This window comes from Armigeres subalbatus, chromosome 3 (assembly GCF_024139115.2).
Source record: "Armigeres subalbatus isolate Guangzhou_Male chromosome 3, GZ_Asu_2, whole genome shotgun sequence".
Classification (NCBI taxonomy): domain Eukaryota; kingdom Metazoa; phylum Arthropoda; class Insecta; order Diptera; family Culicidae; genus Armigeres; species Armigeres subalbatus.
In genome coordinates, this window is record NC_085141.1 from 46315898 (window position 1) to 46330150 (window position 14253).

The 14253-nt window shown below is 40.9% G+C and overlaps 1 protein-coding gene across 1 annotated transcript; it reads right to left on the reverse strand.

Annotated features, from left to right (window-relative positions):
- Positions 1–679: 679 nt before the first annotated feature.
- LOC134226975 (uncharacterized) lies at positions 680–4018 on the reverse strand. The gene is made up of 4 exons (XM_062708141.1): positions 3861–4018; positions 3422–3624; positions 3064–3241; positions 680–861 (listed from the first exon to the last, which is right to left on the reverse strand). Exons 1-4 carry the CDS (start codon positions 3973–3975, stop codon positions 815–817), a joined length of 543 nt encoding a protein of 180 aa, XP_062564125.1. The 5' UTR covers positions 3976–4018; the 3' UTR covers positions 680–814.
- Positions 4019–14253: the final 10235 nt, after the last annotated feature.

Consider the following 14253-nt stretch of genomic DNA (forward strand, 5'->3'; position numbering starts at 1 on the left):
AGTTCGTTTTTCAGAATTTCTTTTAGTAGCATTCTATACAAAATGTTACCACAGAGATACAAAAATGTCCCATAAACATTTTTGAAATAATTTAACAACATGTGCTCTACAAAATGTTTCTCAAATTATTTATTAAACCAAAATAAACAATTGAATATACGCCTTTTCAACAAAACCTCCTGTTAATGTTAAAGAGCGTTGGGTAAAACATTGGAACTTTAGTTGTCGGAATGTTCCTAATAAGATTCTTTCCAAATAAAATAAAACATGTTTTATTTACAGTATTTATTTACAATCTTTCGAAATTGCTCTAAAAGAATGTAACTACAAATTGATCTCACGCACATTTGGTTAAAACGTAAATCTCTTGGTGAAGGGTGCACAAAAACCTTACAGCTGTCTTAATACGAGTAGTTCCTACCTACCGAGTTGTAGCGATTGTTGTCCCGCCCACCCCGGTTATTATTGTTGTACCGCCCTCCACGCGGCTGATACGGTCGATCTCGATGATCGCGGTTGCGATTGTGATGGTGGTTGAACCGTCCACCACCGCCGCGGCCACCCCGATCGTTGAATCGGCCCCGTCCGCCTCCGCCGTCTCCATAAAAGTTACGATTCTGCCACGGTTCCAAGACCGGCGGTGCCCTAGCCGGTTGGGCACAGTATGCCACGAAGGCCGAATCGTCCTCCGAAAAGCGATCCTTAAACTCCTCTTCGCACTCGTTCAAGAACAGCTGATCCTCCTCTGAGAGGATGTTGATGTGTCTCTTTGGGTCGACCATTGTTGGCTAGTTTGCGTTTAATCTAGATTGATTTAGTTCTCTCGGAGGATTTTTTCTCGCATAAGCAATGAGTTTACGTCTGAAATAAAACAAAAAAGATTACTTTTTTAATTACGTACACATACTACCGGAATTTTAGGTATCTACAAACAATCCACCTTTGATGTTCAACTCTGTTTAACTAAACGCATAACGAAAAAACAAAACATGTTTAATGTAATTGTTGACTGACATTCGAGTCCATGCATGAAAATGTTCTTGTTATCCAAGCGTTCATCAAAGCCCAGCAAACGAATCCAAGTAAAAATGAGAAAAAGACAACCGACGGTGCTGACTTTGACAGATCTTAAGGCTCAGCATACGAAACTCACTTTAAAATACTTACATATAATGAATTCTAGATGTATGATACGGAAAAAGTTCTGAAGTACATTTTTGTTTGTTTATTACATTTTTTGTATATTTTCCAAAAATGCATTTATTCTCCAGTTTTGAACCTTTTCTGTATCGTACATCAATCAGATTTTAATTAAATTTAGTCTAGAATTTATTATGCGCATTTTAAAATGAACTCTCTATGCTGAACCGTGGGACCTCGCGTGGGACCTGTTAAATGCCTCGTCGGTTGTCTTCTTCTCATTTTTACTTGGATTCGTCTATTGAGTGTTAGCTCTACTGCAGTCCCTGTGACGCGCATCAGTGCCTGCCAGGTCCAACCAGTGTTGAAAAAAACTCAACATCTCAAAAATCATTGACGAACCAAATCAACTGCACGATTGCGTTATTAATCTTTCCCGTAAAAAAAAGGCGCTCAATCGATTCTTTAGCTTATCTCAAATCAACTTTCACAAAACATCCATACTTTTTGACGCCTCTAATTTTTTTTTAAATTCAGTTTGCCTAACATTTATCCGATTATAAATCAAGATCAGGCCGGATCACATATAGTATTCATGAGGCCGAAAAAATAAGTCAAAGAATCACGGGAAAAGTGAACCCTCAAGCCCCAAACGCAATATAACGGAACGGCGACGGAAACGGCAAATTTGACAGAAAATATATGGGCTAACTGTCAAATTTTCCGTTTCCGTCGCCGTTCCGTTGTATTGCGTTTGGGGCTTCAGTGTTTTTACTGAGAGTCGAGTATGTCAAAACAATGATTCGGCATAGCTCATGAACGCAATGACCGATCTAGTCAATTTTTTTCGGCAAAAAGTTTCTCGTTTTTTTATTGCCGAATTCACGAGTTTGAAGAGTTATGTCTAGATTGTGATTTGCCCGCTTCTTTTTCTCACACTCACTCTCATTTCGGGTTGATCGATTTTTGTTACTGAAATTTACCCAATTATAACCCATTACTCGTGAGTCACATGTAAGCGTGTACACTAAATCGATTCCCGCCATGATTTGACGTCTGTTTGTTTTCAGATTGAGCACTCACACACAAATATTATACACGGAAAATCAAACTTTTTTGAGTGTATTGAGTGTGAGAAAAAGATAACTGTGAGAAAAAAAATCTCGCAGAACTCTTATAAAGTGCAAAAAGCGCAATATTTCAGTCAATTCTTTTACTGAGGTCAACTTTCCCGACAGCCTGAAAAATTATCCTGATGTTGGTTCAAAATCGGTCGAATGTTAAGTCAAGCTTGAAAACAGTTAAAATTAATTAAGAATCGATTGAACGGATAATTTTTCTGACGAGAATTGATTGCCTTTTTAAAAAGTAACATTTTTCACTTAGCCTATATTTCTTATACCTTTCACTATTGACATACTATTTACAAAACAAAAATGTTTGACCTACGCTCGGTTTTAGACCAACATCAGGCCAATTCTTTAAGCTGGTTCACATTGAAGCACTTTTTTCTCCGATTTAAAAAAAAGTTAGATGCCTCAAAAACCATAGATGTTTAGGAAAGCTTTCCTTGAATTAGTCAAAGTATTCACCCGTATTCTTGTTTACGTACGAACGCGCTTTCGAACGAAAGTTGAAGCGCATTCTCATTTACGCCAGCAAAATCAAATGGAGAAACGGTTCGAACGAATCGCATTCGTTCGAAAGTATCGTTCGTCCGTAAACAATAATAAGGGTGATTGACTAAGACAATGAAAAGAAGATAAAAATTTGGACGAAAAATTGGAAAAACTTTAGCGAATTCCACATCGAATTCAGTAACACACACTTTTTTGTACACATATGCTCATAAGCACAAATCAATTACTTTTGTTGTAATCCATAAAGCATCCACGTACACTAAGAGAAAAAGCAAAAACTTACATTTTTCCGATATGATGTTGTTGTAAATCAGCGCATAGAATCCCTTCTCGGTTGGGAAATAACGATCGTACGTGGCAGTTTCAATAGGCTCAAACATCCATCCAAGATGCGTTCGACACTTGGGACACACGCAAAGTTTCCACGCGTAACCGGGGAACCACGAATGCAACGATATCCACTATAAATGTAACATGATTGTATGTAATTCTTATTGAGTTATTTTTTTAGTTGTAAAACTTAATAATTGTTTCTTCTTTGAGCCAAAGAAAGTTATAACTATGAGGTTTTCGTTAACATTAATAAACTACATAGTACAACAATACAAATAATTCTGTAATAAAAAGGCGTTCTTACTCACCGATTCGATTTTAGCACAGTACGCTTGTTGAACGATTACTATCTTGAACCGGATTCCCAGCGTATTCTGAACCTCCTGTACGGTAATTTTCTTCCCCGTGGACAACGTCTGATTACTGAAGCCAAGTGCCAGCGGGCTGTGTTTGTTCAGTAAGAAGTTCGACAAACTGACGTCATGTCCACAGGAGCGACAGATAAAGAAATCTAAAAAGATCGCAAAAGGTAAACATAAGCATAAAAAGGTACCCATGCTGGGTAGATGCCGAACAACCTTGCTGACTAATTAGATTATCTACCCAACACGTTAAACTCGAGCGAGGCCAGAAAAGGAAAATATTTACTGTAGCGAAGCACGTCAGCTCTGTCGAATTCAGATTTTTTTTGCGTTTGCCATAATCATAAGAGTTTTATGTTTTGAAGAGCACCTCAATCAAACTTACCTTCCACCACCGTTTCCTCCGGAGAGGACACTAGAATCGACGAGCTGAATAGTTGAAAAACGAGGAAAATCACCAACAAAATATGCATCAAGAGCCGACTTTCATCCCACTTCATAGCTTTCGAACTGTCTGCATCAGGCTCGACTGCTTGCCAAGCAAAATTGGCTGTCAAAAAAATGACCGGGCGACACTGTTACATTCGTTATATTCGCCGCAGTTTGGTGTACATCAGGGCTAACATCAGCCACACACGATTGTGGAGGGCCCTGCACGCGCGAGTTTGCTAACATTTTGAAAAAAAAAAATACATTATAATATATTATATTTGTCTGGTTTGGAAAAAGATATTTTAGTTACTAGATAAAGATTGTCGCTACTGTTCCCTTTGTTCTGCTGTCCGAAACATGTGTGGTACATACCTGTCAAATCGTATGGATTTTCCTTCTTTGACATTTAGCTCCCCTATCCTCGCCAGCAAAAGATGTTCCGGACAGCGACGACAGCGACAATCTTTATCTAGTAACTAAAATATCTTTTGGTTTAGAGTACTAGAGAAGTACAATAAGAAGAGTGCCGCATTTGACAGGTCTCCCACTCGTTTGGAATGGACATTTGTATGGAACCGACAGATATAATTTCTATTCCAATGTTCGGTATGCCCGATTGAGCTCAGAATTGCAACAAAGGCAATTGATATGTTAAACATCATCACACAGAATATTATACCACATACATTGTATCACAGACTGTTATTATAGGAATGTCATCATGGATAGCCTAATTGGCACAACACAGCAATAGACATGAAACATCTTCAGCAAAGCGTCTCTCAAATTTTGAACCTTTGTGCTTCATATAGTATAGATAACTTTCACAACCCATAAAATAAGCATTATTTGACACAGAATATGATTTTTTAGTTAGTAATCATCCCATAGCATAGCCCAAGTAACAATTTCCATGCATGTTGGATTTATTTAAATATTATAGCGGATTTATGACAGCAGTCACCATGGCTAGTTGCTCAGATTTATTGGCGACCTTATTACTATCAATAAATCTCTAATAAATCTGCTGGAAAAAATTAAACGTCAAGTGCCGATAGGTCTTGTAAGCAGCTCCACGGCTGTAACGAAGAGCGTAATAAGTCCTATTTTCAAAGCTCGATTAAAGCTTACAATACAATATTTCAACAGTTTTCAAAAATATTCACCTGATGGGTAATGTGACCAGCAAGCGTCCTGCGAAACGTGGAACGCTTATCAGTACTACGTCACTGGCTTGGAAATTTACAGGAAGAAAGTACATTTCGCGTAGATTTCGGTCCAAAAAATATTTGTGAGACTGTATAATTTGGTATAACTTTGGAAAATGAGATTGAAAAAAATGCAGCGTCCTGTGGATGTCTGGTCATATTACTGATGGGGCAAATTGAACGCCCTATGTGGAGGTAGACCTTACTCCGTAAATTTTTGAAATAAAACCTCAAACTAATTGAACCAGGAAACGGACGCCATTATATTGTGTCCTTTGCGTGTTATCATGGTTCGGGATTCTAAATGGCTATAAAGCGCCAACATAAAACAAAAATGGCATAGAAGCAATACTGCCGTTCTACGCATTACTGCCCCATGTACATAGCAAGCATGGGACAAATATGCATAAAGCCTAGTACATAAGGCTATCTGACGTTTATCATCTTTCTCTTGCACGCGCACAGACGGGATAGCGTTTGTTTTCATACGGAAACGCTTCCGAAGCGTTTCCGTATGAAAACAAATCCTATCCTTTCCGTGCGCGTGCAAGAGAAAGATGATTAAACGTCAGATTGCCTTATACGCTGCTCTTACGGAATGGGACTCCGGAAAATTTGATCAAATTACCACGGTTAACTCGACAGCTGATTCAGTTTGGGAGAAATGTCGGAATTGAGGGATAGCGGAGTTGGATTTTTCTCATAATCCGTACGTTAAACCTAACTTCGGAAGCACCACTTCCGAAGTTAGGTTTAATGTACGGATTGTGAGAAAAATCCAACTTCGCTAGCACCCGATTTCGGGTTTCAACTGGATTGAGTATATAATGGTAAATGGTACGAAATATTTTTCCGTAAGGAAAAGTGGCAGATCCATTTATTTTACCCAGCAGGCGTTATTGGCGTTACGAAAATTTCTCTACTTGTCACCTCCGTAGTGCTCACGGAATTTCAGAGCGGAATCATTCCGTGAGCATTCCGTATCCTCTCTATTTGCACAATAGAGGTAATAATCTATAGAGGAAGATTAATCTCGTCGTCACTGGCGAGACATCTTTTGCTGGCGAGGATAGGGCACTAAATGTCAACGAAGGAAAAATCAGTACGATTTAACAGATAGGTACCCAACATGTTTGGGGAAGATAACAAAGGGAACAGCAGCGACAATCGTCCTCTACAGTTTATTACCTCTATTATTTGCACAGTACTTTTCAGCAGCGTACAAGCCTTTAAGTCAGTAAAAATGAGATCAAGGTCGGCGGGTCCAAGGAAGTCTCGCTTAACTTTTCAAAATGACCTAAGTACCATTTTTCATTATTTAATTTGAGTACTGCAATCAATAGCTTTCATGTTGTTATGTTGATTGCACTATTTAAATTAATTCATTAAAAAAATGTTACTTAGGTCCTTTTGAAAAGTTAAGCGAGAAGTCTTCGGGAAGATTGTGAAAGAGAGAGTTATAGCTACTACCGAATTTGCATGAGGAGCCAGCGATTAAATTAATATCTCGCAATTGTCCAATCGGTCGAAAAGATTCGCGGGAAATCCGAATTGAATTCGGCGACGTCAAGTTCCTTAATCTGAGGATTACTATTTCGCTTACTTTCCTCCGAACCGCAGATAACAGTGGAAGTGTCTTGCTTGCTTGGTCATACTATGATTATTATATTTAATTAAATTCTCCTCGTTTAGTTCAAGTTCATTTCATTTATTTAGTTTACATCTAAACAGATAACACTGAATTAACAATTGCGCTCCACGTCGTCTCGTACCTGCCGGATCTTAAGAGAACACCATCTTTGCAGGGTTGCTGTCCGGCATTCTTGCAACATGCCCTGCCCATCGTACACTTCCGGCTTTTGCTACCTTCTGGATACTGAGTTCGCCGTAGAGTTGGGCGAGCTGGTGGTTCATTCTTCGCCGCGACACACCGTCTTCTTGCATACCGCCAAAGATGGTCCTAAGCACCCATCTCTCGAATACTCCGAGTGCTTGCAAGTCCTCCTCGAGCATTGTCCATGTTTCATGTCCGTAGAGGACAACCGGTCTTATTAGCATCTTGTACATGACACATTTGGTGCGGTGGTAGTAAGCCCGATTTGCACAGATGATGCGCCTTCGTATTTCACGACTAACATTGTTATCAGCCGTTAGAAAGGATCCAAGGTAGACGAATTCCTCGACCACGCGCTCGGTTCCGCCCACAAGCATGTACTTTGTCTTTGACGCATTCACCACCAGTCCAACTTTTGTTGCTTCACGTTTCAGGCGGGTGTACAGTTCTGCCACCTTTGCAAATGTTCGGCCGACAATGTCCATGTCATCCACGAAACAAATAAATTGACTGGATCTGTTGAAAATCGAACCCCGGCTGTGGTAAGCTTCCCAGGGAAGCTGTTCTCGTCCATAATTTTCCATAGCTCTACGCGGTCTATACTATGTATGTCGCCTTGAAATCAACGAACAGATGGTGCGTTGGGACCTGGTATTCGCGGCATTTTTGAAGGATTGGCTTACAGTAAAGATCTGGTCCGTTGTCGAGCGGCCGTCAACGAAGCCGGCTTGATAACTTCCCACGAACACATTCACTAATGGTGACAGACGTCGAAAGATGATCTGGGATATCACTTTGTAGGCGGCATTAATGATGGGGATCGCTCGAAAGTTCAGTGACTATCAGTTTGTGCAGGCAAGTGGCTAGCTTTTCCGGGCCCATCTTGATGAGCTCAGCTCCGATACCATCCTTACCAGCTGCTTTATTGGTCTTTAGCTGTTGGATGGCATCTCCGCTGCCTTGACTTTCACTGCCTGTACTCTCAGCGCCGTTCAAATGTTCCTCGTAGTGCTGCTTCCACCTTTCGATCACCACACGTTCGTCCGTCAAGATGCTCCCATCCTTATCCCGGCACATTTCGGCTCGCGGCACGAAGCCTTTGCGGGATGCGTTGAGCTTCTGATAGAACTTGCGTGTTTCTTGAGAACGTTCCATCTCCTCGCACGCCGCTTCTTCCAGGTGGCGTTTCTTCTCCTGAAAAAGGTGGGTCTGCTGTCCCCGCTTCCGTCTAAAACGTTCCACGTTCTGCCGGGTACCTTGCTGCAGCGCGACCGCCCGCGCTGCGTCCTTCTCCTCCAGAATCTGTCTGCACTCTTCGTCGAACCAATCGTTCCGTCGACTTCGTCCCATATACCCGACGTTGTTCTCCACTGCGTCGTTAATGGCTGCTTTGACTGTATTCCAGCAGTCCTCAAAAGGGGCCCCATCGAGCTCACCGTCTTCTGGCAACGCTGCCTCGAGATGCTGCGCGTATCCAGTGGCGACATCAGGTTGCTTCAGTCGCTCTAGGTCGTACCGCGGCGGTCATCGGCACCGAACATTGTCGATGACGGATAGTTTTGGGAGCAGTTTAACCATCACCAGATAGTGGTCAGAGTCGATGTTAGCGCCACGATATGCCCTGACGTCGATAATGTCGGAGAAGTACCGTCCATCATACAGAACGATTTTGTGATTCTGTCTGCAGTGGTGATCCCCAGGTGTACCGATACGGGAGGTAGTGTTGGAAGTAGGTGCTGCGAATGGCCACCCTAGCAGCACAATTCGGACCGATTAGGTTACTGCAACTCAAATGTGACCAAATTCAGTTGCATTTAGGTTACATAAATCCCTATACCACATGTGTGCTGCTCGGGCATATTCTTGGAGGCGCCGAAATCAATTAGTCGTAGGCCGTTTTCGTTCGTCAGCCAGTGAGCGCTGAACTTCCCAATAGTCGGTCTAAACTCCTCCTCTTGGCCAACCTGAGCGTTAAAATCTCCTATGATGATTTTGACTTCGTGGCTTGGGCAGCTGTCGTACTCACGTTCCAGCTGCGCGTAGAATGCGTCCTTATCATCATCAGTGCTTCCGGAGTGTGAGCAATGGACGTTGATTATGCTGAAGTTGAAGAACCGGCCTTTGATCCTCAACCTTCACATTCTTTCATTGACCGGCCACCACCCGATCACGCGCCTTTGTATATCGCCCATCACTATGAAAGCTGTTCCCAGCTGTGGTAGATGGTATGATTACCTCTACACTTTCGCTTCATTGTTCCGTTCCAACAAACCTCCTACAATGATACGATGCCGAATCCACGGTCCTTGAGCACATCGGCGAGTATGCGTGTGCTCCCTAAATTTCCGGAGAACCATTCCTCCTTATTCCCGGTGGACCATGGTGCACAGTTTTACTTAGAGTCACTCGCTGGCACTCGGACGATGATCAGCCGCCCCTAACATGGAGAACAGACGCTGTTGGGAGCCGATCCTGACATGGAGAACAGACGCTCAGTAAGATTTGCACCTCCGGAGGGGAGCAAACCCCCCTTCCCTGTCAGCATACGACCATAGTTCCATAAAGATTTCCCCAAACACAAGCGATGCGACTGTCGTTGTCACCGGGCGTTTGTTGACGGAATTAATCATAAGAACTTGTGGAGTTTATTCTAGCTGTAGGCAAGCGGGAGCCTCTGAAACACCTTGTGCCACTGATGGTTCACCACGCGTGACTGACGATACATTTCCCGATTGCTTTGATTGCTAATGATGTGGCTGTCAGTTCTGGTTCGCATTAAGCCTACTTAGATGGTTTAGGAGTTATTGGATATTTGCTACATATAGTAAACAACAAGTGCTATTTCGCTGCCACACATTTCCCCCCTTCTCAGGTATTTTTAATAAAAAAAACACAAATACTTCGAAAGTAAAAAGTTTGTGTTTCTAAGAGCACCTGCACGAGAGTCCCCATCTGGGTCCCTATCGCTATTTCCGGGCCCTTTATAGGGACTCACTTGTACACCGGAGGTATCTAAACGGGAATGTAAAATAAGAACGCAACTCAATATTAGCCGTGAGTTTCCAAATTTAGCGCCCCATACTGGGTTGCTAAATTTCCATACAGGGTAGCTATTTTGTGAAACGTCACTTTGGTATTGATAAAAAATTGCAGAAAATTTGTTTTTCTTTTCCAGAACAATTTCGACGTAAATTAAATCGAATTAAATAGCAAGGGGAATATTATTTTTTTGGATCTAGTGCCCCAGTTCAACTTTGCGACGTAATTACAGTAATTAATCAACTATAATGAGAAGCGTTTTGCACCAGGGCCCGCTAGAGCCCGAAATATTCATAGATTTTTCGCGAATGAAAATTCACCTTTTTTTATATTATTGCAAGTTAATTCGAGGAGGTCTTCCAGGATTCCCTCAGAAAATTCTTTTAGTAATTGTTAGCGTGGCTGGTAACCCTATCGTCGGCTACGCTTTATGTGAAATCTATAGAATAGAGATGGAAGGGCAGAAGTAAATATTGAGAGCAAAGTGCCGAAACTATCCTTAGGAAAGTAGCAGATTTATTTTGTATAAATTGTAAGTTAATTAAGGTTTGAAACCTAGCGGGAAGAAGCACTGAGATTTGTAAGTAATTTCTACTATATATTTGATTACATAATCTGAAATAAAATCTTTTAGTTTAAGCTGGTCGAAACAAATTTGAAACTTGTGATTTGCTATGGAAAATCGGTGTTGTGATTGAATCATTCTTCGCGCCCCAACAGTAATTGTTCTGTATGTCCTTCAAGTAGAAGTAGCTCCTCCAGAAATCTCCAGAAAGTTTTTTTATGTAGTTCGTTTGAAAATTATTGTATTGGAAATTCATCTAGGATCCCTAGAAGATTTTTCCGGGAGTTCCCCAGCAATCTTTGTGGTCTTTCAAGAATCTTTAGCAGTTCTCCCAGAATAGTTTTAGGCTTTCTTCCAGATTCTTTCGGGATTTTTTTGGTTTTGGTTTTTGGCCCTATATTTTTTTGTGGTTCGTTTGAAAACATAATTTTTTCAAGAGAATTCTCCGGATTCTTCCGGATGCTGTTACAAATGTTTTCCTTCAAAAACTCTGGAAGAATTCCTGCATTTTGTCAAGAGATTCCTGTAGGAAAACTGGTGGAAATTTCAGAAGGACTTTCTTCGACTGGAAGTATAAATTCACGAAGGAAAATTCCAAGATGAAGGAAATCCAGAAGGAATAATGGTGAAAAAATTTACTATGACAGGTCCCCAGTTAGCCTTACGAGCAAAAGCGTAGAATTGCCCTCCGGAGATGGCGAGCTCTATTCTCGATTTGGCCAAGGATGTTTTCGAGTGGGCTCCTTGGGCATAGTTGTTACACAAAATACATACTCAAGCAATGGCGGGCACAGGAAAGCTTTCAATTAATAACTGAGGAAATGCTAATAGAATACTAAGTTGAGCAGCTAGCCAAGTTCCAGTTGGAATAAAGAACCATTGAAGAAGATGATGACTACTTTTAGCAACGCCCGGTGAGAACTTGATATGTTTACGAAGTCGCTATACCTAAAACAGAAACCACCGGTGGGAAGATGGGGCGCTATCCTAAAATAGCACTCGGGAAGGAGCGCTATTATAAGAATAGCGATGAGGCCTCCCGCTCTAACTACACTTGACACCATATCATACCTTAACTGCAATGAGACGAAGTAGAATTAAACTTGTCAAAATATCATGACACGCACATATCAATCAAAATGTGACTTGGAAATCCGGTGACTTTTCGACTGTATTTTTTTTTAAATTTATTTTATTTATTTGTATTGTGTACTTCCAACTGACCAGTTTGGTCTTATTAAAATAAATTATTATATTCTAATGTCTTATCTGTTAGTTTCCGAATCTGAATTCTGAGATATCCAAGTACGATGCTTCAACTGACTGATACCGCAAATATGTGAAATATAGGCCAAACAGCAATTTTGTTTACATCTCCATTCTCAACTCGACCTGTTTATTTCAATTTTCTTTAAGACTGTTCACTTCCTAAAGTTTGTAATAGGTACATGGATTAGTTGTTCAAACACACCATTATATATGCAAAATTATGTTGATTGAAACGATTAGCTACATCAGCAGTAATCTGCCACTGTACATAATGCAATTAAAGTATATAACTACTGTGTTGTAAGTATATCAAGCGCCATTTTTGCTACAATACAACTGAGGGTGTCTTAGTGCACTAAATGTAATTCTATACTTACTTCATAATTGCACTGAACATTTTATGCGAACACCTCTCGCCCTTATATAAATACTCACAACACTCACTCGCACTATGCACATTATGTGAGCACCACTCGCGCTCATACAAAAATTATTAACAATACTAAGTTGCACTGGCCTTTTTTTTGCGAGCACCACTTGCGCTCATTAAAAAAACCATACTAAGTCGGACTGAGCTTTTTTAATGCGAGCACCACTCGCGGTCTTTACGAACATCAGCAACACTAAGACGCACTTAGCACTTTATGCGAGCACCACTCGCGCTCATTAAAAAAAAATTATCAATACTAAATCATACTGAGCTTTTTTATGCGAGCACCACTTGGGCTCTTTACGAACATCAGCAACACTAAGTCACACTGAGCACTTTATGTGAGCACCACTCGCACTTATTCAAAAAAAAAATAAACCATACTAAGTCGTACTGAGGTTTTTTTATGCGAGCACCACTCGGGCTCTTTACGAACATCAGCAACAGTAAATCGCACTGAGCACTTTATGCGAGCACAACTCGTGCTCATTCAAAAAAATAAACCATACTAAGTCGTACTGAGCTTTTTTATGCGAGCACCACTCGCACTCTTTACGAACATCAGCAACATTAAGTCGCACTGAGCACTTTATGCGAGCACCACTCGCGCTCATTCAAAAAATAAACCATACTAAGTCGTACTGAGCTTTTTTATGCGAGCACCACTTGGGCTCTTTACGAACATCAGCAACACTAAGTCGCACTGAGCACTTTATGTGAGCACCACTCGCGCTCATTTACAAAAGTATCAATACTAAGTCATACTGAGTTTTTTTATGCGAGCACCACTCGCGCTCTTTACGAACATCAGCAACACTAAGTCGCACTGGGCACTTTAATTGAACCTGCATATTAAAGACGTTAATTAATCGACGCATTTTGTTAATACTGGTATTAAAATTGATACCATTACCAGAAAAAGTTAAGAGGGGTTGTGCTGATCCGCGACGAAGGATTGCAGAAATCGCTGTCAATTGATAACGAACACCGATAAAAGAGACAAAAACCTCTTCGAATCATAACAAGCCATGAAAACAAAACTATCGCACTTGTATACAAAGTTGAAAAAAAAACTGATTCGGATAGGCGGCCCCCACCGATGGGGTTTAATAAAACGCATTGTTTTCGCTCATTTGATGTTGGGGACATTAAAATGTTGAAATGCATTATCAGAACAGGTGCCCCCGCAATTGGGGCTTATTAAAAGAAATTTACATGGGTTGTAGCCCCCCAAATCAGTTCATTTTCGTAACAGGTACCGAAAAACGTTCAGGCCTGCCTGGAAAAGCAATTTTAAGGGTTAGTTGAAGAATTAATTCTGTCGATTTCGTTGCATGATATGGATTCAAAACACCGTTCAAATCTAAGCCCATCTTGTGAATAAATATTGAAACAGTAACAAACATCCAGTGACGCCTTTCAATGCATCTTAACACCTAAAGCATAACCACGTGATTGGGATGTAGAAATAAATCAAACCAAGAGGTGGGGTACATCGCAAGGATTTGTTCGCACTCCAATACAAACAGGTTAAATTGAAAAAATTGTAAACATTTCACTCTTTCATCGACTCACAGTTTTAACGGCTATGAAATTTACCGGCGATTCCAGATATGCCAATGCGGTCCGGTTTTAAATTCAACGCACAATCTTAAATATGTACTCACCATTGATACCCTTTTTTTTGTGCGAACACATCACACAATTGCTCCCGCTTGCTTAAAACCAGATTCTAAGGGTAGTTGTTTTTATTTTTTTGAAAATCCAGCAGAATCGCCAAATGTGGAGTTTATTCTAGCTGTAGGCAAGCGGGAGCCTCTGAAACACCTTGTGCCACTGATGGTTCACCACGCGTGACTGACGATACATTTCCCGATTGCTTTGATTGCTAATGATGTGGCTGTCAGTTCTGGTTCGCATTAAGCCTACTTAGATGGTTTAGGAGTTATTGGATATTTGCTACATATAGTAAACAACAAGTGCTATTTCGCTGCCACACAG